Below are 25918 nucleotides of genomic sequence, written 5' to 3' on the forward strand. Positions count from 1 at the left end.
ATTTGGTCTGTAGATTAGGGAGCATAAAGACCAGTAAGGCTTATTATGCACAGTACTCTATGAAAAGGGTTGTCAATTCTGTGGAAGAGAATCTTGATGGACAGAATATCATGAAAGTCTGGAAGGATTACACCACTGAAGATGCCACTGTTGTAGAAAAAGCCGTGAAAGCCATAACCCTGAAACAAGAAGTTCCTGCTGGAGAAAACAGAGTCCAGATGTTGTGCATGACTTCACAGGATTTACAACAGAACCAATCAAGGAAATCATGAAAGAGATTATGGATATGACCAAAAATGTGGGAGTGCAAGGTGGGGATGGTGAAGTGTTTCAAGATATGGATCTTGGAGAAATCAAAGAGCTAATAGACACCAAACCAGAAGAATTAACAGAAGATGACTTGATAGAGATAAGTGCTTCCAGACCAGTGCCAGACGATAAGGAAGGAGACGTAGGAGAAGCCGGGCCAGAAAATAAATTGACATTAGACAATTTGGCAGAAGTGTTCTGATTATTCAAGACTGCTTTTAACTTCTTTATTTTTATTTTTTTTAAAGATTTTATTTATTCATGAGAGAGAGAGAGAGAGAGAGGCAGAGACACAGGCAGAGGGGGAAACAGGCTCCATGCAGGTAGCCTGATGTGGGATTCAATCCTAGGACTCCAAGATCACGCCCTGGGCTGAAGGCAGGCGCTAAACCGCTGCGCCACCCAGGGATCCCTGGTTTTAACTTCTTTTATGGCATGGACCCTGCTATGATACAGACACTGAAACTAAAGCAGACAGTGGAAGAAAGGTTGGTATTTTATAGAAACTTTTTATAGATGTAAAGAACAAAATACATCAGAAATTATGATGTATTTCTGGAAGTTACAATAAGCATGCCTTTCTCTCCTGCTTCCTTCCACGCCCTCCATGTCTTCCACCTCTGCAACCCTGAGACAGCAAAACCAAACCCTCCTCCTCTTCCTCAGCGTATTCAACAAAAGATGATGAAGATGAAGGTCTTATGATGATCTGATTTCACTTAATAGTAAATGAATAAATAGTAAATAACCACCATGCCATACAGTTAATAAACTTATCTGTTGTGTATCTTTGTGTAAAAATCTAGTAACTGAACAGCAAGAACTGTATGACACCTTTCTGTGTCATCATCACTTAAGTACTCATTTTGTAAAACATCAGGTGTAGGAGGCCTGGCTGGTTCAGTCAGCAGAGCATGTGACTCTTAATCTCAAGGTCATGAGTTCAAGCCCCAAGGTGGGTGTGGAGTCTACTTAAATAAAAAAACAAAACAATACATCATGTGCAAGGCTCATGGAAGTGGATAGCCTATCCCTATGTGGGCATAAGGTGAGTGATATTTAGTATAAAATTAACAATGTGGTGGTTTTCTGTTTTATAACTTTACATCAGTATTCAGTATACCTCTCTTCAGTAATTGAAGAAACTATCAGCCTATCATCACAGATAAGTGGTTTTTAAAAAACTGTTGTAACAATGTTCCCAATAGTGTATTATAAATATGATGGTAATACGATATGCCATAAAAATTGTATAATAATTCATTCATTAATGTATAGTCTAGGGTACTGTGAACCAATTGTATTGATTATAGTAGGCTACCATAAAGCAATCATGTTGTTGCTTCTTTATTATCAATGCATGAATCATTACCCCCTGTAAATAAATATGAATTTGTTTTTACATTATATTTTTATTATTGATGTCTAGTGTTAGTAATATTTATAACATCTACAGTGTTTTGTATAAGACAGTATTGATGTAGGTACTGATAGATATAATCAGATGATGTAAAATTATCACGCCAATAAATATAGTACAGTATTATAAATGTATTTTATCTTTGTGAATTTCTAGTTTTCTTTATTGTAAGAATGCAGTATAAGACACATATAACATACAAAATATGTGTAGTTAAGTATCTGGAGAGTCAAAAGTTATACATGGATTTTTGACTGTGTAGGGGTTGGCACACCTAGCCCTAGTTTACTCAGGAGTCAACTGTACATTTATGATTGTTATATCCTCTTGATGAGCCAACTCTTATCATTCTAAAATATCCTTTTTTATTCCTAAGAATATTCTGTTCTAAAATATACCTTTTTAAATATTAATATAGCAATTCCAGCCTTCTTTCTATTAGTGTTTGCATTGTTTTAATTCTAACCTACTTGTGTCTTTTTATTTAAAATTTATTTTTTATTATTTTTTTATTTTTTTAAAATTTATTTCTTATAGATATTATATATTTGTGTTTTTTTTTAAAGGTTTTATTTATTCATTCATGAGAAACAGAGAGAGAGGCAGAGAGACATAGGCAGAGGGAGAAGCAGGCTTCCCATGAGGAGCCAAATGTCGGACTTGATCCCAGGACTCCAGGATCACACCCTGAGCCCAAGGCAGACACTTAACTGCTGAGCCACCAGGCATCCCTAGACATACATTTGGTTCATGCTTTTATCCAATCTAATAATCTGTATTTAAAAAAATTTTTAAAGTAATCTCTGTACCCAACATGGGGCTCAAACTTGTGACTGTGAGATCAAGAGTTGGCTACTTTACTGACTGAGACATCCAGGCCCCAATAATCTGTATCTTTTAATTGGATATTTATACCATTTATATCTAATATAACTAATGTGGTTGAACTTAACACCTATCATTTATATACCGTTCTATTTGTCTCATCTGTTCTTTCCTCCTTTTTTCTTATTTTTCTATCTTCTAGATTGCATAATGTTATGACTTTATTTCCAGTATTGGCCTAGTAGGTATGTCTTAGTTTTATTATTCTTATTATTACTTTTAGAGGTTGCTCTACAGTTTGCAATATGCATCTTTAGCTTACCTCAGTCTACCTTCAAATAGTATGCCACTGCATGTACATTGTAAAACCTTACAACAGTTCCTCCTATTTCCCCAGACAACTGTATCATCCATTTTACTTCTACATAAGTTTTAAACTTTACATACATTGTTATTAATTTGCCTTGAAAATCAGGTGGCTCAGTCAGTTAAGTATCTGCCTTTGGCTCAGGTCCTGATCCCAGCATACTGGGATTGAGCCTTGCATCAGACTCCCTGCTCAGCGGGGAAGCCTGCTTCTCCCTCTCCTGCTCCCCCTGCTTGTCCTGTCAAATAAATAAATCTTTAAAAACAAAATCAATCCTCTTTCTGCCATCTCTCTGAGCTGCCGCAATGGTGCGCATGAAGTCCTGGCAGATGTTCTCAAGAGCATCAACAACGCTGAAAAGAGAGGCAAGTGCCAGGTTCTTATCAGGCTATCCATGCTCCAAAGTCATCGTCCGATTTCTCACTGTGATGATGAAGCATGGTTACACTGGTGAATTTGAAATCATTGATGATCACAGAGCTGGGAAAATTGTTGTGGACCTCACAGGCAGGTTAAACAGGTGTGGAGTGATCAGCCCCAGATTTGATGTACAACTGAAAGATCTAGAAAAATGGCAGAATAACCTGCTCCCATCCTGCCAGTTTGGTTTCATTGTACTGACAACCTCAGCTGGCATCATGGACCATGAAGAAGCAAGACGAAAACACACAGGAGGGAAAATCCTGGGATTCTTTTTCTAGGGATGTAATTCATACGTGCAAATAAAATGCCTCAATGGAAAAAAAAATCAATCAAGGCAGCCCGGGTGGCTCAGCAGTTTAGTGCCGCCTTCAGCCCAGGGCGTGATCCTGGAGACCCGGGATCGAGTCCCATGTCAGGCTTCCTGTGTGGAGCCTGCTTCTCCCTCTGCCTGTGTTCTGCCTCTCTCTGTCTCTGTGTCTCTCATGAATAAATAAATAAAATCTTAAAAAAATAAAAAAAATCAAGCACATAAAGAGATTTAAATTAATATACATACCTATCCACACATTTCTCATTGCCAGTACATTTAAACTTTTCCATAAATCTAAATTTCCATCTAATAAAGGATATATCTTTTCTTCTTCTCTCTGAAGAAAATTTCAACATTTCTGGCAGTTTAGGTCAGCTAGTGATAAATTAGTCTTAGCTTTTTTTGGGGGGGGAGGTATGAAAAAGGTCTCTATTTTTCCTCCGTTTCTTTCTTTTTTTTTTTTTTTTAAGATTTATTTATTTATTCATTCAGAGAGAGTGAAGAGAGAGGCAGAGACACAGGCAGAGGGAGAAGCAGGCTCCATGCAGGAAGCCCAATGTGGGACTCCGATCCTGGGTCTCCAGGATCACACCCCGGGCTGCAGGGGGCGCTAAACCGCTGCACCACAGGGGCTGCCCTTTTCCTCCATTTCCGAAAGATATTTTTGCTGAATAAAGAATTATAGGTTGATCTTTTTATCTTTCAGAGATCCGAAGGTTTTTTTTTTTCTCTTTTTGGTTGTATAGTTTTTTTTTTTTTTTAAAGATTTATTTATTCATGAGAGACACAGGGAGAGAGAGGCAGAGACACAGGCAGAGGGAGAAGCAGACTCCTTGCAGGGAGACTCCATCCTGGGTCTCCAGGATCACACCCTGGGCTGAAGGCAGTGCTACACCGCTGAGCCACCTGGGCTGCCCAAGTTGTATAGTTTCTGATGAGAAATCTGGTATAATTCTTTGTTGCTTTATATGTCATGTGTCTTTTTTTTCTTGGCAACTGTTGATTTTTCTCTTTATCATTGGTTTTCAGCAATTTTACTAAAATATGCGTTGGTGTGGCTATGATTTTGCTTATTCTGCTTGGTGGTCATTGAACTCCTTGAACTTGTGGGTTTATAGTTTTTATTCCACTTGGAAATATTGCAGCTATTATTTCTTCAAATCTCTCCCCTAGTCCCTAATATAAGAAAAATTCATTCTGAAGAATAATATTAAGTCCTCCTGAGGACTCTATCTAAGGCCTTAAGTGTTTAAAACTTTTTCTAGGGGTGCCGAGGTGGCTCAGTCAGTTGAGCATCTATCTGACTCTTGGTTTTGTCTGGGGTCGTGGTTTTAGAGTCATGAAATCAACCACAGCATTGAGATCTGCTTAGGATTCTTTCCTTCTCCCTCTGCCCCTCTCCTAAGTACTCTCTCTCTCGAGTAAAGTAAGTAAAATCTTTAAAAAAAAATAAATGTTCTTCTAACTTGGCTTTTGGAAACAGGCACTATTTCCATCCATAGGATTACCCTGGGAATTGTTTTACCTACCCTTTTTGGATGATTCTTTTCTCTGTTAGTTTCTTCTCAAAAATATACAAATCAATATTCATTCACAGAGGGGCATGGGTGGCTCAGTTGATCGAGCATCTGCCTTTGGCTCAGTTCATGATCCCAGAGTCCTATGATCCAGTCTCACGTTGGGCTCCCTGCTCAGTGGGGAGTCTGCTTCTCCCTCTGCCCCTCCCCCTCCCTGTGCTCATGCTCTCTCTTTCTCAAATAAATAAAATCTTTAAAAAAATATTCATTCACAGAATCAAAAGGACCCCTCTGTAGATATTGAGTCCTTGTACAAATGCATCTTCATCCTTTCTGGTTCTCTTCTTGCAAATGTTAGCTGTTTTGATTTCCCTTAGTTCTGATATCAGCCTCCTCAACTCAGCAATATTGCTGAGCTCTGAGGTTCCCACTCTCTGTCCTATGGCCTAGAAATCTTCTCAAAGCAGTAGGCTGGAACAATTACATGGTTCAACCTGTTCAATTCTCTTGTTTCAGTGATCACTTTTTAAAAAAGATTTTATTTATTTGAAAGAGAGAGAGAGCATGAGTCGAGTGGGAGAGATGTAGAGGGAGAGGGAGAAACAGACTCCCTGCCGACTGCAGAACCAAAGCAGGGTTTGATCCCAGGATCCTGAGATCATGACCTGAGCCAAAGTCAGATACTTAACTTACTGAGCCACCCAGGCACTCCAGTGATCACTATTTTATACTGTCTATTGTCCAATGTCTGTAAACCATAGTTTCATACATTTTGGCCAGGTTTTCTAGTTTATGAGAAGACAAACCCAGTCCCCATTACTCAATCATAGTTAGAACCGACATTTTACCTGGAGAGTTTTTTAAAATACAGGGCCAAATTCATTTCTCTCTCAGAAACTCAGATTTAGTAGGTTTCGTGTGGAATCCTGGAATCTTTACTTATTAAAAAGTACTCAAGTGATCCTGATATTCACACAGTGTTGGAAACTATCTTGATATTTTCATAGATAGGTAGCCAAAGGCTTGTTCAGACATTCTTCTAACTGAAAGGAAGGCCAGACCTTTTCATTTTTAAAACTTTTCTTGGTTCTGAGTATGATGGGGTAGTTACAGCCAACCAATGATCTAATTTAAAACAATTATGTAAGCAGATACAACATAAAACATTAATTTGGAAGGATCAGTGAACAACTGAGGCAACCAGTACTTAAGAGGGCACAATATTAAAAAGAATGAGAAACTACACCCGGACGTGGCATGGTATTCTCCAGCACCTTTGTCTCTTTGGAAAATTCTGGGCATAAGACCAGTCTGAGTTTTGGAACAGAGCCAAAAAAAAGTGGCCCTAAGAGGCAAAGACACCAGAAGGGATTTTGGCAGTTAACCAAGGCTGGAGAGACAAAACATAAAGACCAGAGAGGCCAGATTCTCAGTGAGCGGGGAGAGGTGAATGAGCCCAATACTTTGCTAGTTTCCCACAGGTCACTTGCCAAATTCTGAAGATGAATAGGAAAGAAGGGTAAGCTACCAGGCAAAAAAACTGAAAAGTGGAGGGGAGTTTTTTTGCAGTCTCACAATTCTGAGGAAACAAGGATTAGATTTCAGTATCCATGGGAGTCAAGGGCTCCAGGGAACACACAAGATCCTTAGTTGGAACACCTGGAGGGCTGTGCTGTAGGAACAGCAGCAAAAAAAGGGGTAGATTAAGCCTTGCCAAAACCCAATCCCAAGCTAATTCAGTTTCTGATTGATTAAGGTGTTCAGCTCTTATTCTAACTACTTTGTAAAAGACAGAGTGAACCCTCGTTAAATGAAGATAATTTTATCCAGAGCCTCTGTAATTTTTCATACTTAATGTGTGCCATTCTATTAGAAATTGCGAGGCAGGCCAAGAGCCAGTAAAAACCAAATGACCAAAAACAATGGAAAGAATATACAATAGAAATAGACCCACAGAACATCCAGCTATTATAATGATCAGAAAGAGATTTAAAATTGCTAGGATTGATATATCAGGAAAGTATAGGTAAAGGTGAAGAAAATAAATAATAAAATGAATTTCTCCAAATGCATTGGATTTTTTAAATATTATTTATTTATTTATTCATGAGATACACAGAGAGAGGGAGAGGGAGGCAGAGATATAGGCAGAGGGAGAAGCAGGCTCCACACAGGGAGTCCAACGTGGGGCTCGATCCTGGGATTCCATGATCATACCCTGGGCTAAGGCAGGTGCTAAACCTCTGAGCAACCCAGGGATCCCCTGGATTTTATTTTTTAAAAAAACCACATGAGGCAATCCTTGTGGATCCTCTCCCTCTTTGGGAGCTTTGTGCTATCACTTTACTATTGCTTAATAAACTTGGCTGCCCACCACAAAAGAATTAAATAAAAATAAATTTAAAAAGATATGAAAATTCTAGAACTTAAAAATAAATGACCAAAATTAAGAACTCAAAAAACAGATGGAAGAGAAAGTTTAGATAGATTGGTACAAAATGTATAGACTCATGCACAAAGAGGCAAAAAAGATGACAGGAAATAGAGGTGGTAATGAGTGAAAAATTCTGACATATGTATAGCTGAAGTCCTCAAAGGAAAAGAGAGATAAGAAGAGATAGTGACCAAGGATTTTCTAAAAGATAAAATACCATGCTCCAGGCTGAAGAAACTCCATGAGAGGCACTCATCCCACTCAAGAACCCAAGGGGGATCAGTACAAAGAAAAAGCATAGCTAGACACATCACAGGGAAACTGTTGAAAACTAAAGAAAAAAATACTAAGAGGAGCTAGGGCAAAAATACATGATTTTTCAAGGGTGACAAAGGAATGATGGAAACTAGGAGATATCTTTAAAATGCTGGAGGGAATAAGTTACTAAACTAGAATGCTAAACTAGAATTCCTATACCTTGCAAAAATATTAAGGATAAAATGAAGTTTTTAGGCAAACAAATGGAGAGAACTTGTCACCAGCAGACCTCCTCTTACCAGAGGAACTATATAAATGGAAGGACAAAATTCAAGTTAGAAACACATAATTGCATATTGAAACAAAGTGTAACATAAGGGTAAATATAATGAGTAATGGCTGTACAGAACAATGATTATAAAATCTTGTATGGCTTAAAATATATGCACAATCCAAACCCATGACAAAAATAAACATAAAAGTGGAAAGGGTAAGTGGGAGCAAAATATTTTAAGGTTTTGGCACTCTTGGTGAAGTGGTAAAAGTAATCATTAATATTAGAGTGAAAAAGTCAGAGTCATGTTTAATTTTTAAGGCTTCTAAAAGAATGTGTAATTGATAAGCTAATAGAAGAGGTTAATGGCATATGAAAATATTTTAGTTCAAAAGAAGGCAACAAAGAACAGAATGAGGGATGTGAATAAGTGGGCAAAAAGAAATAATAAGAAGGCATATATAAATCCAAATATAGCAGTAGTTATATTAAATATAAACGGACTAAAACTTTTCCTGTTGAAACAAGGATACAACAACCTTCCTATGTTAGGCTTAGCTGAACTCTGCATAAAATGTAATTAACAGATACAACTGAAAAGGCAGGGTTTTCTAAACCAAAATGTGGAAGGGATAAGTAACTTTCAGCTTCCAGCCCTCCAGGGCTGCATTCTGACTAAAATCTGAACAAAGAAAAGCTGTCCTTTTCAGTGCTAGGGATTGTTTTTTTTTTTTTTAACATGCAAAGGATGAGGGCTTTAATCTTTGTTGCAAACTTTTTATTTTGAGAAGACCTCTTGAATGTGCCATTAAATTATGCAAATATAAAGCAAAGACTCTCCATGGAAGTTATTTGAAAAGGTAAACTGTGCTTTGTTGTTGCAAATTGTTTTAAATTTTCTCTATTGCGTGCTTAAACTCCAGCTTCTTTTCACAGAAATGGCTATGGTTAGTTTTCTTCCAAATTTTCAAAAAGCAAACACAACTTATCTGTGTATTATTTTTCTTTTGAAGATCACATACTAGTCACACATGAAGAACTCATTTTCTATTAATACAGCTTCATCTGTCCTCTTTGGGAAATAAAAACCTTATTTTATTCTTCTAAGAGAATCCCCCCCCCCCCCCAGATGTATTCCCATTACAAATAGCTCCCATTTTACCAAGGAATGCAACTGTCGATTCATCTAGGATGGAAAATATCCTTTCTAACAGATTATTTTATTTCCCCAAATTTCTCACATTTGAGGATGTGGTTTGGAAGTGATGAAGGGTGATTCAGTAAATCTCACCACAGCACATTTATGCTATCAGTGTCAGTATTAGGATGTAGCGTTGGCTGGACCATCATCTAAAGATATAAATTTTTATTTTATTACTGAATGATGTAGACAGGCTAAAGAGTAGAATGGAGAAGAGCTATAGATAAACAAGGCGGGGCTAGTGTAGGGGGTAAAAATCCTATCTTTTTCTTAGCGGCTGAGAAAGTGTTCATTCTTGAGGACCTTTTTTTTTTTTTTTTTTTTTTTGAGTCTATACTGCTTGTACAAGACTATGCTACTGGAGATGCAGAGGCATCCCCAAACAGCATATATTCATAAAATGTATACAAAAGCAACATACCAAGTGCCAAAGGAATAGGGCAAATGGTCAATACTACAAAAGTTCAGAAAGTAAATACCTAACAAAGTTAAGGCAGTGAGTGAAGGGGTGGTCTTTAAAAGGTAAAGCCGGCGTAAAATGAGGAGGCGCTGGGGAGGACAGTCTACCTGGGGGAAGGGCACCAAGGAGTTACAGGTCCAGCAATAGAAAAACAGTTCCACTAAAAATTATTTGGTATTTAATGTCTTTTCGTTTGTCACTTACTGCAGGAAAAAAAGAAAAGTATGACTCAACGTCTGCCTCAAGGAGTTTAAACTAGATGAGAGACGAGACAAAGAACCAAGTCGCCAGTAGAAGACAAGCCATGGGAATTGCCAGTTCCGTGGCTGGGCTACCAATTCGGAAAACAAGCCATTCTGCGTAGGGCACGGGCAGAAGGCCGGCGGTGGGACGAGAGCCGAAGGCTGCAGACTCGGGACGGGCGCCACCCGAGCGGTGTGACCTTGTGCGAGTCACGGGGCCTGGGCCGTGCCGCGGCTCTCGGCGGCCGTCGGCGGGGGCAGGATGCAGTCTCCGCGGAGGGCTCGCCGCCGCCAAGTTTCCGCCCCTTCCCTCCTCACCGCACCTCCTCTTTCCTACCGTAGGGCGAGGTGGGTGGGGGGCTGGTGCGAGCAGAAAGGGGACGACGACCGCAGGCAAGCGCCTGCCGCCCCGGCGTCCCCCTCCCCAGCTGCCGGCATCGGGTTCTGGAGTCACCGTGTTAGTGGGGTGAGGGCGCGGGGAGGGGAGGGAGGACCTGCTAACTGTAAACACCCTCAGGAGCGCAGCTCGCCGGGCCGCCGGATTTCCGTACCACAATGACGCCACCCCGCCCAGGCGCCTGCCCTCAGTTTCCCCAGCTGTGTAATGGGGATACGCCGTCCCCTTTTCCCGCTATCCGCCTGACCTAACCGCGTGAGAAAGGCGAGGAGGAACCCCCAGTTGTCGGCCTCCAGGCCCACCAGGTCCTCCTCCCACTTTGGCTTTGGCCTTTTGTACCGGCCCCACGTGACCCGCCCGGCCGGCTCTTCCCTCCTGTCCCGCCCCGCCCTCCGGCCTTTCCCGGCTCTCGGCGCCGCTCTTCCCGCTCCTCGCCCGCCCCCCCTTCGTGCCAGCCCGTCGCCCTCCCCCTCGCCTCCCTCCCAGGCTGTTCCCGCTCCCTCCCCCAGGCAGCCGTTCCCTCGCGACGCTTCCCCTCCCCCCGCGGCTGTTCCGCCGCCTCGCCTCCCCTCCCCCCGGCCGGAGCTCACTGTCTCCAAGATGGCGGCCGTGTCAGTTTGGGGCATCTCCGCGGTCCGGCCCGGGGCCCAGGGATCCCGGCTCTCTTCCCCCCCGGTAAGTAGCCGAGGACCCGCCGGCGGCCGTCCCCGGCCGTCGAGCCCGAGGCTGAGCCGCTCCGGGGCCCGCTCCGCCGCTTCGCGGGGCCGGCGGGCCGCTGCAGGCCCCGCCGCGGCCTGCGCCGCCTCCCGCTGCTCTGCGCCAGGCCTCGGGCTGGGGCGCCGAGGCCGCCCCCTCGCGCCCGGCCGGCGCCCGGCTCCCCCCGCCCGGGGCCCGCGCGCCGCCCTCCGGCCCGGCGCTCTCGGGCCCAACGCCCCCACCGCTCGCCCGCCCGCCCGCCGCCCGCCGCTCGCGCGGCTGGCCCAGCCCCAGGGAGCCGGCGGTGGGCGGGCGGCGAGCGGCCCAGGCCGCGGAGCCTCGGGCTGGGCAGTGCCGGCGAGCCCGGTCTCCCTCGGGGGCGCGCCCACCGCCCCGGCCCCACCTGCGCCTGGCGGCTCGCCGCCTCAGGCCGGGCGCGGCCCCTTCTGCCCGCGCTCCCGGGCGCTCGCTCTCTGGCGCCGGCCGGGTGCGCGGAGATCCGAGCGGGGCTGAGGCGGCCCGCGGGGGTGACAGGCTGGAGGTGTTGTGGTGCGGAGGAGGCAGCACGTGTGGTGTTGTGTCTGTCGGGCTGTCAGCCCCTGCGCCGGGAGGGGAGGCGGCGGGCTGCCTGTCAGCCTCGGCCGGCGTGGACGCGGGCAGCCGGACCTGTCAGGCTCCCCGCGCGCTCCTCCTCTGGACCGGCCTCTGTGGACCCGAGGATCTTGGAGGAGCCGGCGATGGGAGATGTATTGCTCTTAACTCTTCCACGTGATTTCATTGTTAACTTAGTCCTGGGGTTCTGCTTCAGTCTAATGGGAGCAGTGAAGCTACCCACTGGCAAGCTAAGCTGCAGGCTTGTGCAGTTTCAAGTTTTTAAAGTTTCTCGCTCTTTAAAAAGAGAGCGCGAAGATGCGTCTGGGGGTGGGGAGTGGAGACCGGGGAAGGACTGTCGGAAGCAAGTTGTACTTTCTCTCCAGCCGCTGGTGCGCTCTGAGAGCTAAAGTTCAGGTCTGCAGGCGCTTTACTTTCGAAAGACTTGGAGACCGGCGAAAACCCCGGCCGGAGAGACAATGAAGAGCTGTCATCCATTCTTTCACCTGCGAGCCAATCAATTAGGACGTGCCCAGCTTCTTAAACTCAGATCGTAGCCTCTTCTGTAGTTTAGCGTTAATGTCTGTATAATGAACGTTCTTGGAGTAATAATCCTATGATTCCTGTCCTCTCGAGGCTCTCACCAAAATGAAGCATAGCTCTCTCAGGGGGGCTTCTTTTTAGTCAGCTAATTTAAAAATAAGTCTTGGCTCAGGTTTGAGTGTTTACTTCAGTCTTTTCTTTCCTATTAAAGTTGATCGGACTGTAGCTTTCCTAATATCTGTTACTTTTCCTTTTAGTGTCAAACTTAAGAATATTTGCTGCGGGAGCCATTTTTCTATCATTGTTTATGTTGTAAATGCTGAGAATAAGAGCAGAAGTTCTAAAAACCAGTTACATTTTTTGGAAGCAAAGGAGTTAATTTGATTCAGAATTAATTCTGGTGATTTTCAAAAAAGATCTGTATCTGCCAGATTTTTTTGTTTGACAGAAGAATATGGACTTTGATCCTGGAGAGGCAATGTAATATGCCTGTGTTTTACTCATTAGTGTTCATTTCAGGTCAGCAATCTTGAACCTATGAGATTTCTTTTTAGACTTGCCAGCAGGCAGTAACGTACATTTGATATATAGTGTATGCATTTGAACCCTGTGATTCTGGGTAGCTTGGCTATCAACATTTTGACAGTTGTTACTCCCTCCAGTCTATTGAATATTAGTATTTTAGTTTGTATTAATTGTTAGCATTTAGGAGAAGCTATCAGCGTGTAATTCTTAAAATTTGAATGAATTTAGATAATTTTAAAATTCTTTAAGCACTTTTCTCACTTGATGATTTTTTTTTTAAGATTTTATTTATTTATTCATGAGAGGCAGAGACATAGGCAGAGAGAGAAGCAGGCTCCATGCAGGGAGCCTGATGTGGGACTCCATCCAGGGTCTTCAGGATCATGCCGTGGGCCAAAGGCAGGCACTACACCACTGAGCCATCCAGGGATCCCCTCACTTGATGATTTTCAGTGTTGTTTTTGTTTCCGTTTAGAATGATTACAGTAATGTACTTAAAATACGAACTTCATTGTAAATTGTGTTTTTGTTTCTTTTAATATGTGAAATAGTTAAAATTTTCTCCCCCCCCCCTTTTTTTTTTTGTTGCATTATTGACTATTTTTATGCAGTCCGAATGTCTGGAATTTTGAAAGGTTCACTCTTACTTTCATTGCAGGATTCTTTCTACTAATCCAGATACTTGTTGAAGTGCTGAATAGGTTCTTGGGGAACGATGTCAAGGAAGACTTTCAGTTCATAGACTGGTGAGCAGAGATTGTGGAGTACAGAATAGTCAGCACCCCTCTGCGTAGTTGTAGCATAAGGTCCTTCATAGTATATCTCATCTTGTATCCTAATTATTTTTTTTTCTTTTTTGCCCCAATGGTTTACATACATAACTGTTTTTGGAATATTGATGAAAACTTGTTAAAACTCTACAGGTTCTCAGTAACACTTGATTTGGTTACTTTTAAAGACTAGGATGTGGGATTTGATAGAAAATTGACCTTGTTTTAATTGTTTTTCAGGCATAAGATGCACGTTTTCCTGCTGGGAATGAGATGTTCGTGAGTTCTTACAACTAGATGAAGAGACCCATGTGTGGTGCTATTGAGAAGTTTATTGGGAAGTTCAAAGACATTTCAAATAACAGGTTGTTTTGGTTTCTAAAGTAAAAGTGAGGAGGCACTCTGTTTTGTGAAGGAGAAAAGACTCAGGCCAGAAAACTTGTATGCTATGGTTAACTGGTTCCCAGCCTCCGAGAATGTTGTTTTCCATGGTGTAAAACTTACTCAGCATCAGGATAAGGGATAACGACTCTATGGATATACAGAATCCTTCACCATGGTAAAACTCGCTAACCCGCTATATACTGAGTGGATTTTGGAGGCCATCAAAAAAGTGAAGAAGCAAAAACAGCGTCCTTCAGAAGAAAGGATATGCAATGCAGTGTCTTCATCCCATGGCTTGGATCGTAAAACTGTTTTAGAACAATTGGAGTTGAGTGTTAAAGACGGAACAATTTTAAAAGTCTCCAATAAAGGACTCAATTCCTATAAAGATCCTGATAATCCTGGGCGAATAGCACTTCCTAAACCCCGAAACCATGGAAAATTGGATAATAAACAAAATGTAGATTGGAATAAACTGATCAAGCGGGCGGTTGAGGGCTTGGCGGAGTCCAGTGGCTCAACTTTGAAAAGCATTGAACGTTTTTTGAAAGGTCAGAAGGATGTGTCTGCATTATTTGGAGGCAGTGCTGCCTCTGGCTTTCACCAGCAGTTACGATTGGCTATTAAACGAGCCGTTGGCCATGGCAGACTCCTTAAAGATGGACCTCTTTATCGGCTCAACACTAAAGCAACCAGTGTGGATGGGAAAGAGAGTTGTGAGTCTCTTTCCTCTTTACCTCCAGTGTCACTCCTTCCACATGAAAAGGATAAGGTAAGAGTGACATACCCATCAGTGTTCATAGAACTGATGATATAGTATGCTTCAAAGTCACATTTCTAGGAGATTATTTAGAACTTATATTCAGGTTTTGTGTTTGGGGACTTTTGGAATGATCACCTCTGTTTTTTTATTGTTGAGTTGTTAGAATTCGGTAGCTACCAGTTGTCCTTATATTTTGGAATATTTGATGCCTGAGTTTCTTTCTTTCTTTTCTTTCTTTTTTCTTTCTTTCTTTTTTTTTTTATGCCTGAGTTTCAAAGTGTATTGAAATAGGTATTGATATACCTAAAAGAACCTATTCAGAATTTAAAAGTAGCATTCTACTTTAAGGCTGTTGTAAGTTCTTATAATATTTTACTGCTGGAAGTTGATGAACACTGCTAAAAATTGGAAGCTTGGATTTGAAATTAGCAAGTGACTCTAAGAACCTCTGTTTTTAAACCCCTTTTTCTTTTGTTGCACATCATCATTAGGTAGGAGTGAGACTGGTTCTCTTGACCCATAGTAGTAGCTAAGCAAATTTATCAGTACTTATTTCTGTTGTATTCTAACATTCATGTGTTCTTTGCATAGGATGAAGTCCTAAGTGTTATTGTTTATGACAGGTGTAACTACATAGGAATAAAGTATCCTATATTCCTAAAGTTCTGTGCAGTTTGGAGTTTTGATACACAGTGGTGTATCTTACTGTGCTGTTTTATGCCATTATTTTGTGCAGTTGAAAATACACTAAGAAACAGCTAATTTTGGCCCTTGACTAGATATTGGAGGATGGGGAGAATTTTGTTTGTAGTTTTTTACATTGACCTACTGTCTTGAGCTGTAAAATTATTTCGGGTGTTCTGAATTGTAGTTCTGGGGAGAGTTGTAGTACTGATGCACACTTTAGTATACAGTAGTAAAACAATCTTTATTTTGCCTAAGATATAGGTAGAAGCTACTCCCAGGATGAGAAGATTGTGAAGTTAATATTGAATGTATTTAAAAATGTTTGAGAGTCAAGTCTAAATTTATTGCAGTTAATAACCCACCTATAGATTTTTGTCTAAAGAGCAGTTGAAAATTAACAGTATTTTTCTTTGAGGAGGTTTTTAGAGATCTGTTTTAGGGTTCAGTTTTCCCAGTGAGCTTTGAAATAGAAACATCATCTTACTGTTACTACCTTTGAAAGGATTCTGATAGAATGATTATCATTTGAGTATTTATTAAAAAGTGTGGTATTAAAAATTCAAGGTAGACAAGTAACTAAAATGCTTTATTCTGTAGTTCAGTGCTGTAGAACTTACTGTAATAACTGTTTCTTGATCCCATATAGCTGAAGTTAAAAGAAGTATAATGATTGATTCCTGAAATTGTTACAAAATGATCCACAGGTTAACTACATGGAAACAGGAAATAATTTATAGTTTACAATGAATTCAGTGTTATATCTGTGAATTGAGTATTATAAATTCTTGTTAGAACACCAGAGTGCAAAAAAACAAACAAAAACCAGAGTGCTTGCTTTTATTATAGTTTCCCTTGCTTGAATTAGATATTTCAATTTTTAAAAATATTAGCCATACATAAAATGTCAATTGTCCATATTTTTTCCTTTCTTTTTAAAATTTTTATCTAAATTCAGTTGATTAATATATTATCGATTTCAGAGGTAGAGGTCAGTGATTCATTTAAGATTTTATTTATTTATTTCATGAGACACACAGAGAGAAAGAGAGGCAGAGACACAGGCAGAGGGAGAAGCAGGCTCCATGCAGAGGGAGCCTGATGTTGGGACTCCAGGATCCCGGGTCTTCAGGATCAGGCGCTGGGCTGAAGGTGGCACTAAATTGCTGAGCCACCTGGGCTGCCCCATCCGTGTTGTATAATACCCAGTGCTCATTACACCACATGCCCTCCCTAATGTCCATCACCTAGTTAACCTCATCCTCTCCGGTCCCCTCCAGTGACCCTCAGTTTATTTCCTATGATTAAGAGTCTCTTATCTCCCTCTCTGATTTTCATCTTGTTTTATTTTTTCCTCTCTTCCCCTGTGATTTTCTTAAATTCCACATATGAGTGAGATCATATGATAATTGTCTTTCTCTGATTGACTTACTTTATTTCACTTAGCATAATATCCTCTAGTTCCATCCATGTCGTTGCAAATGGCAAGATTTCATTTTTTGATGGGTGAGTAGTATATACACATATATATATACACACACACGTATATATACACATACCACATCTTTATCCATTCATCTGTCGATGGATATTTGGGCTCTTTTCATAGTTTGGCTATTGTGGAATTTGTGCATATTTCTGAAAGGTAGCTGATATAGTACACTATGGGACAAATCTGAGTCCTATCTCCTTAGGACTTTACTTTTGAAAGGGATGTTAAGAACCATCTAATTTAACAATTCTTACTTTGCAGCTGAGCTGAGACCTCGACATTAAAAAAGAAGCTTAATCCAGTAGAGATTTGCTGATTTACTTTGGTTAGAAATATCTTTTTGGCTACATAATTGTAATAAATAGTGTTGTTAACCAAAGTAATAAAATTTGGAGTATACATTTAGGAGAATTGAGTTTCATTGAATAGACTTGTATGTATATATACTGGTCTGAATTGAATTGAAAACTAATTTTATGATATCTATGATATTAGAGTTGATGAAATCTGTTATATATTTTTAAAGTCTTATTTTCAGTAGTGAATTTCCTGGGTGACTTCTCCCAAAGATAGGAAGAGCTCACACTCAAGATCATAATACAGTGAGAAATTAATTATTCCTTCTCTGAACAGATTATATGTTTGCTCTTTATATTGCATTTTATCTTTCTTTCCTCTTTTTAAAATTGGTTTGTTGTAATGAACCTAGATATTCTCATCTAGAGTGTATTTGAGAGTGATGGAGAAAGGAAAAGTGCAGGCCAGAAGTAGTTTCACTTTTACGCCTTGATTAATTCAGCAAATGGTTATTGAGCATCTACTGTAGGCCAGGCACTCTGCTTAGAACTGAAATGGCTTGGAACTGAAATGGCATTATTTCAAGTTCCTCTTTATTTTTTTCTAGATCAACTTTAGCTTTTATTTCTTTGGGATAGCAATCTTTGGAAGGAACTGTAGAACTAAGATTTTCAGCATCTTATGATGCTGAATGGTTTTTGCTACTTTTGTTGGGATCAGCTGCATAGAAATACTGTATTTTTAAGAGTTTTTGTGAATATGTTTGAACTTAAGTGTTTTTACATTGATAAATAGCGAGGAAAATCCATGGGATACTATGATTTAAAAGTTTTATCCAGGGGGTATCCCTGGTGGCTCAGCGGTTTGACACCTGCCTTTGGCCCAGGGCGCAGTCCTGGAGTCCCGAGATCGAGTTCCGCGTCGGGCTTCTGGCATGGAGCCTGCTTCTCCCTCTGCCTGTGCCTCTGCCTCTCTCTCTTTCACTCTCTGTGTCTATCATGAATAAATAAAATCTTTTAAAAAAAAATAAAAGTTTTATCCATGTTGTAAGGGAAATTTCTGAGTAGCTTTAGGGTTGTGGTAGTTTATGGTGAATTTGTTTAACTTCTGTTTACTGTGGGCCAGGCATTACTTTAAAGCTAATCATATTAATTTATTTAATTCTCAAACATCTCAGTGAAGTAGGTACTGTTATCATACAGGTGAAGAAACTGAGGCATAAAAGAGATTTAGTAATTTCTCCAAGTCACAGAGATATTTAGTGGCAAAGCTAGGATTTGAACTTGGGCACTCTGGCTCTGGTCTTTGTAACAGCTATACCTATTGCCTCTTGGGAGTTGTTACATAAAATGTCACTGCAGTCAAGTACCCAATTGTTAATGTTCTTGGTGTCAACTTCATAGTACATTGTCTAATTATGAAAGGACACATTTCCCCCTACCGCCACCCCTTCACATTTTGTATCCCTTTTTTTCTCTATCATTAGACTGGATTTTAAAACTGGCTTTGAACCAGTGATAAGAATGTATCAGAAACCAGAGATTATGAAGAATCTAGTTTTGTATCCCTGAGGTCCATAAAAAAAGTTTTTTGTCTGCATGATATTTTTTTCTTGATAATTTCTGTGCTTATTAATTTTCATTTTATCTTACTGAAGTTTTCTGATTTGCAGTCTGGGACTTGTTACCTGGCTGTTGATAGAGTGCCTTCATATGGGAATTCAAAATGTTGCTTTCCCATGCATGATGGCATATAAAGGAGGGTGATAGTGTGAAACTGGCTTAAGTAACAACTTATCCCTTTGCAAATTTCTTTGCTTTTGAAATACAGATTTTACTTACTGTAAGATAATTTGTTCATTTGCTTCATTTATTCATATTCAGCAAACATTTAGATGCCTATCATAACAATAAATTTAGGATTTAGATCTTGTTGAGGATTAAGGTAGAGAGATGTGAAATAAATATTTTCGGAATTCCTTTTTAGTTTATGAAATATAACTTTTCGTTTTTTATAGTCATTGCTGTTCATAACAATTAAGTGTTGTGAATCCCTGATAAATAATGTTTCTCGGGTGAGGCTGTATTATTTGAGATTGTGATGGTTTCTATCTTTCGACACTGAATCTTGGAAAGAACCTTTCTAGGAATAATTTTCACCTTGATTTCAAATTTCTGGGTTCATTTTTAACACAGAAAAATGTACTCGAAAAAATATATAGCTTATGTTCCATATTACTATACTAGTCCAGAAAACTACTCTTTTGTGACAATCAGCCACATCATTAAAGTTTTATTCTGTTGACTAGTATTGTGGAACAGAATTATAATTTGCTGAAGCATTACAGCTGGAAACGGAAAAGAAAGTACTGTCAACTAATTGTTCAAGTTATCACCCATCTAGATAGCTTGGGGGAGAAAAATCAAGAGATAAATTTATAACCTTCTAAACAAGTTCTACCTCTATACAGTAAACTCTTAATAGAATCCAAATTATCTTTGTTACTGGAATTTGACATTTTAAATTCACAGAATAAGTGGGGCTGTGATAGGAACTTAGATTTTGTTGTAGAGATGTGAATTTGAATGGAAACATGTTTTCAAGTTACTGAGTTAAGAATAATAAAGCTTTGATTAAGCTATTTGAAAACGGCCTTTATAGTAAAATCGATGCTACATCATTTTCTGGTGATTCTAAATGTTATGCACCTGGAGGAGAAGCTGGCTAGAAATAAAAATTTGTTACTAACAAGTCATTGAGGTAGATTAAATATAAATGTGTTTAGGAATTGACTTGTCTCAGCAGACTTGTTCTTATTTAAAAAAACCCAGAAATTTAAAAATAAGTCAGGCAGAGATATATTTGTAATGCACTATTTATTTAAACACAATAAACTGTACAGACAGTTTTTGGTCTTCTGGTTAGCATATGAGCTGTGTGTGTTTTGGTTAATTTTCAGCCTATGACATAACCTGAAAGAAAATTTGAGCTACTAAAGCAACCTTTGGTTTAGCCATTGCTAATCAGACTTCTTCTTCTTTTTTTTTTTTTTTTCTTTTTGCTAATCAAACTTCTATATCCAGGCAGTGCACACCACCTAGACATTTTTCTTGTATTTAACTTTTCCTTGGACCAACTTCTAATAAATTGATGGAATAAAAGGAAGAAACTAATGAAGATGTCAGATACTATAAATTACTTAGGGAATAGGGATCTAGAGGATCTCACCATCTTGACCTTTCTTTGCCTTGTATCAGTAGGCCAAGGGAATGTAAGCAGTTGCTTATAGAAACCTATTAATAGCTAACATTTGTTGAGGGCTAACAGTGCGTCAAGTACTGTTCTGAGTGCTTTAACATGTTTTCTTACTGAAGTCTTAGAGAATTTTACATGGTTAAATTTTATAGGTGTAGTATTTTTATATAATAGCTATTTGATAACACTTAATACAGGCTTTCGTTATGGCTTCTCATAAAACACCAAATAGAAAATGTATGCAAAATGCATTATCTTCTTATCCATGCTCCCTGTTTTTTATTTAGTCCATCCTGAGTCATGGGCCAGTACTTTCTTACATTACGCTTAACCTTTAATACTATGAAAACAGATACTAGGAGTTTTTCTTCTATTTAGAATATTGGAGAAAGCATACTTTCTATATTGATTTGGATCTTAGCTATATATAAGAGGACTGAATCTGGTTGCCAGGTTCACTGGTTAAAGTAGAATTAAGTTTTTTCTTTTTAGTGAACTGGGAAGTGTTAAAATTACAATAATGAATACTTTACATGTTCTGATTTAAACATTTTTAAAGAAACAAATGAATGTTACATATAGGAATTATTAGGAGCCTCCTCTGGTAAAGTTGTTTACCAATTGGCTACTCATGGGTGGAGTCCGCTCACAAAGGATCTGCAGCAGATGAATTAGACCTGTAGTGACTTCACCCTTCTGCTTTTCCCAGCTGGAGCAGGATTAGGACTCATTCAGCTGCAGCTGGTTCCCAGGAAAATCTAGGCTGTTTCTTCTGGTGTTTTCCTTTGACAGGAAAGTCATAGTTTGCAACAGATGGCTTTCATCAGCACTGTACATAACTGTAAATTCAAGTCCAAAGAATTACTTTCAACTTCATTAGGGAACAGGTGAAGAAACAGTTGTAGTAGGGCACTATTTGGTTAAGGGTTGAAATTAAGCATGGGGGATTATAGTAGTGTAGCATTTAGATTTGCAGAATGCCATTCTGGGTCAAGAGAGTTTTTAACTGCCAGCAATTAAACAAACAAACAAAAAACCCAAAAAGACCTAAGGAAAAATAAGTTTGGCTGTGGTGTTAAGGTATATTTTATAGTTGGAATATATTATGCTTACAAAGTACAGATAGATTCTTTGAAGAAAAGAATTGACTCTTCTGCATTTCATAGAATATTGAGCAAGTAGTAATCTTGGATAACAAAGTTTCTAATCTTATTTCACAAATAGAGAAATTGAAATTGAGGGCCCAAGAGATTTAAGTGTCTTGTTCCGCAAGTGCCACATAGCAAGTTAATCTGGGAGAAAGTGGTCTGGTCCTTCTCAGCTCTTTGCTTTTTTTCATTAGGCTGGAGTATTGCTTTAAAGTACTAGAGAGCAATGAATATAAAACAATGTATTGCTTAATGGAAACCATAGAATAAACCTTGGTCTAGAGAATTTTGGTGGTTTTTGTAAGCCACAAATATGTAAATAAGCTTATTTCAGTGTTTGAAGATAACTATACATTCTTGAAAGTTGAAACATTTTTTAATTTTTTGGAAGACTGCTTTCTTATGGCCCAAATTAGAATACTTAGAAATTTGTCTTATTTTTTAAGCTAAATATTAGAAGAACATCTTGAGCTACCTTAATGCTAAAAGAGAAAGTACTCCTTGAATTTTGAAGGAAAAAAAAAAGGTCTGCTTATAGTTAGGTCTGATTTATGTGAAGTCTATAACATATACTTCTGAGGGACTTGGGTAATTGGTTAAAACTTTAAAAATTTAGGACTGAGAAAGGTACAAGCCTTTCTATTAAATAATTAAGTAATTCTTATCAAAGGCATTAGGTATGGGGTTATTAGGATATTAGATTATTAGGATATAATATATATATTAGGTTCTGGGTAATTTGTGATAGTAAGAGAAGGCAGCAGACAACAGATTATGTTGGTCTTTTTTGGCCCTTGTGACAGTTCATCTCTGCATTACTTTTTCTTTGCGGTAGAATTTAGCAAATACTACCATTAGTATTTGGTACCATTAGTACCAAATAATTCCATGCTAATGGAATAATGGCAAATAAAGGTTAAGATTGGGGACAGTTATTTATAAAATAATTGGGTAGTTTTAAGATTATTGGTAGACGATATAGAAAAAATCTGGCAGCCAAAAAACTTAAAATCTTTGTGTGAAAGAAGACAGCTGATTCCTTTGCCATTTACCTTTTGTGCAGAAGAGTTAGATTCCTTGTGTGTTGGGGGAGTGGGGGTGGGAAGAGGGGTTATCATGCTTATATTATAGGCTGCTTATCCCTCCAGGGAATTGTGAACTGTAGTTGACCTGGAGAGCTGCTGTTAAGTGTTGGTTTTCAATTCTTTCTGCTTAGTAGAGTGCAGGTTTTTCTTTTTTCTTCATTGGCTACAGTGAAGCATTTAACTCCTGAGTTTTCTGGAACCTGTAACAGAACTCTTAGAAACATTATTACATTTTTTAGTGTGTGTTCAAGTGTGATACTATGCTTTAAGATGGTTTTCCAACTTTTCTATTGAAGACATTTTAAAATATCTGACTTAGGATTTAGATCCTCTTTTACCATTTTCCTGCTTTAGTTACTTCATTTCTTTGCCAATTTTTCTTTAAATTCATAACATAAATCTAAAGCCCTGTTCTTTCTAAAGCAGTGTTTCTTGACACTATATCCACTTTAGAACAACCCAAGGAGCCTCAAAAAGTAAATGCCAAACCAGCTAAATTAGACTCTAGAAGTGGGGCCCAGATTTTAAGTTTTTGTTTTGTTTTGAAGTCTCCATGTGCATCTAATGTATAGCCAGGCTTGAGAACTACTGTTCTAACGGAAGTGGCTCAGGGAGTCAGGGGACAGAAGCAGCTGCTTTTTTATGTGATCATTGCAGTTCAGACAAATACATGAAATAACATACTTCATTCACATCCACTCCCATGAATATACTTTGCACACAGGACAGTGTGCTTACAGAAACCTAAATTTTGTTTCATCCTGCTTCCTGATCATCACTGCCCTAATCTTCCACCTTTCTCTCCTGATGCACCTGCTCTTTTATCTCATCAGGGTCTCATATGGAATATATTTTGGAGAAGGTTCCATGTGTGAGTTTGATGGGTGCCTCCCTCTCACCACTCTAATGCTTTTCTTCTAATTGCTTGGCCTTATGGCTTATCACCTCAGTTACTTGCTTTGCTTCTCTAATTGGCAAACCCAACCTTGATGTTAAGCCAACCATTTTTCTTTCCCTGCCCCTTTATACGATTGTTTATCATTTTGAAGAAAATTGCACAAACCATGTGGTGGGATGCCACTAACAAATTTGTGGCCTTTAAATCAGTTCTGCTTTGGCATGTTTGTGTCTATAGTCTGTTCATTCTGCAGCAGTTCAGTATTCCTTCAGCCCCTTTGCTTTTCTCATTGCCAGCAGATACTCCCATATTCTACTTCACAGAATAGAATCTCTGGCCATATGAGCTCATTCAGTTTATACCCCTTCTACGCTAACCTAAATACGTCTGTACTTATTTTTACCCCCTTTGCCACCTTTTCAGAGGATATGAAAGAAGTGTCTTGTCTCAAGCTCATATCTCCATGTTCTCTCCTGTCTCAGGGGTCTTGCTCTATCAGTAATATTCCCAGTCTTTCCACTCTTTGCCCCTTAACATAGGAAGTCTCTCCCATCAAATTAGAAGAAAAACAAAAAAACTGCTCGAATTCCTTACGTACATCTCTACCCTATATCCTTTCCTTCATTTTGAAACTTCCTGGAAGAAAAAGTCTGTATTCATTCCATATCTATTCCAATATGCCCTTTGGCCCTTAGAGCACCATTTGAAACAGTTCTCCTGTACAGTTTTCAGTCTTCATGTTAATCTGACTTTTCAGCAGCACTTAGACTTGTTGACCATTCTCTCCCCCCTTGACCTTTGGGATAATTCTTTGCTAGGTGTCTTCCCTGTTCTCCGGTCTTTCTGGTAATTCATTTTAAGTTTACTGGCTTTTTATCTTTTGCCTGAATCTTGTATGCTGGATTTCCTAAGGTCCTGTTTTTTTTTTGTTTGTTTTTTGTTTTTTGTTTTTTGTTTTTTGTTTTTTGAAAGAGAGGGGGAGAGGGAGAGGGGAGGGGCAGAGGGATAATCTATTTTTTTTTTTTTTTAAAGATTATTTGAGAGAGCAAGAGAGCACACTCAGGGGGAAGGGCAGAGGAAGAGGAAGAGGGAGAGGAAGAAAGAGAATCTCAAGTAGACTGCAAGCCGAGCTTGGAGTGTAATGTGGGCCTTGATCCCACCATCCTGAGTTTATAACCTGAGCTGAAACCAAGAGTTGGATGTTCAGCTGACTGAGCCACCCAGGCATCTTGTATGCTGGATTCCCTAAGGTCTTGTTCTTTGCCTACTTTTTGTTTCAACTTTGAGTTATCTCAATACTTAATCTCCGCTATACTAATGACTAAATTCATGATCCAGATCTTTATTTTTTTATTTATTTTATTTTTTTTTTTTTTTTATTCATGATAGGCACACAGTGAGAGAGAGAGAGGCAGAGACACAGGCAGAGGGAGAAGCAGGCTCCATGCACCGGGAGCCCGATGTGGGACTCGATCCCGGATCTCCAGGATCGCGCCCTGGGCCAAAGGCAGGCGCCAAACCGCTGCGCCACCCAGGGATCCCCAGATCTTTATTTTGAACTCTGATCTTCTATATCCAACAGTATAGTGTCTTCTCAGTCTCTTCAAATTCATGATGACCCAGATGGAATTCACCACCCTCCAACTTGCTCTTTTGATTTCTTACTGTGGTATGTGATGTTGCCATTGACTGATTCCTGAAAGAAACTTTGGTATCCTCTACACTTCACTTGCACTTCTTTTTGGATTCAGTTCTAGTTCATCCCCAATCTTTTCTACTTCTTCAACATCTCTTTTAATAAACTTCTCCATTCCCGCTGCTGCTCTTACTGCATGCAGATCCTCATCATTTCTCTTCTGATTTACCTTGGCAGTTTCCTTGCTGGTGTTCCTCCAATATCATCTCCTTGCAGTCCATATTATCTCCAAGAATGATTTTATTAAGAAGTGATTAAGAACACAGACTCAAGAACCAGACCATCTGGGTTTGCATCCCATATATGCACCACTTGGGTAATTTGCTTAATCTTTCTTAGCCACATTTCTTTCTGTAAAATGGAGATAATACAGTGTCCATCTCAAAATGAAGTTTCGAAGATTCAGTGAGTTGAGTTGATATTCTATTACTGTTGTCTAACAGTGCTTTGTGTGATGATGGATTGAATGTTCTGTATCTGTGCTCAGTATAGTAGCCACCAGCCATATGTGGCTGTTGAGCTGTTGAAATGTGGCTAGTTGACTGAAGAACTTAATTTAATTGTAATTTAATTGAAATAGTTATAGTGGCTAATGATTACTGGATAGTAGAGAATACATAAAATCCAGTGCTCTATAAATGTTAGCAATTATTA

The 25918-nt window shown here is 39.6% G+C and overlaps 1 protein-coding gene and 1 pseudogene across 3 annotated transcripts in view; both read left to right on the forward strand.

Moving 5' to 3' along the window:
- Positions 1 to 280: 280 nt before the first annotated feature.
- LOC100683392 lies at positions 281 to 3669 on the forward strand (annotated as a pseudogene).
- A 7314-nt stretch (positions 3670 to 10983) lies between these two features.
- Positions 10984 to 25918, forward strand: part of KAT6A (lysine acetyltransferase 6A) — a 114055-nt gene continuing 99120 nt past the window's right edge. For all 3 annotated transcript variants that reach the window (XM_038559942.1, XM_038559943.1, XM_038559944.1), the window contains exons 1-2: positions 10984 to 11112; positions 13803 to 14718. In XM_038559942.1, coding sequence (XP_038415870.1) covers positions 14119 to 14718 — 600 coding nt within the window. In that variant the 5' untranslated portion in view covers positions 10984 to 11112; positions 13803 to 14118. The remainder of the gene's footprint in view (positions 11113 to 13802; positions 14719 to 25918) is intronic.

This window comes from Canis lupus, chromosome 16, assembly GCF_011100685.1.
Source record: "Canis lupus familiaris isolate Mischka breed German Shepherd chromosome 16, alternate assembly UU_Cfam_GSD_1.0, whole genome shotgun sequence".
NCBI classification, from domain to species: domain Eukaryota; kingdom Metazoa; phylum Chordata; class Mammalia; order Carnivora; family Canidae; genus Canis; species Canis lupus.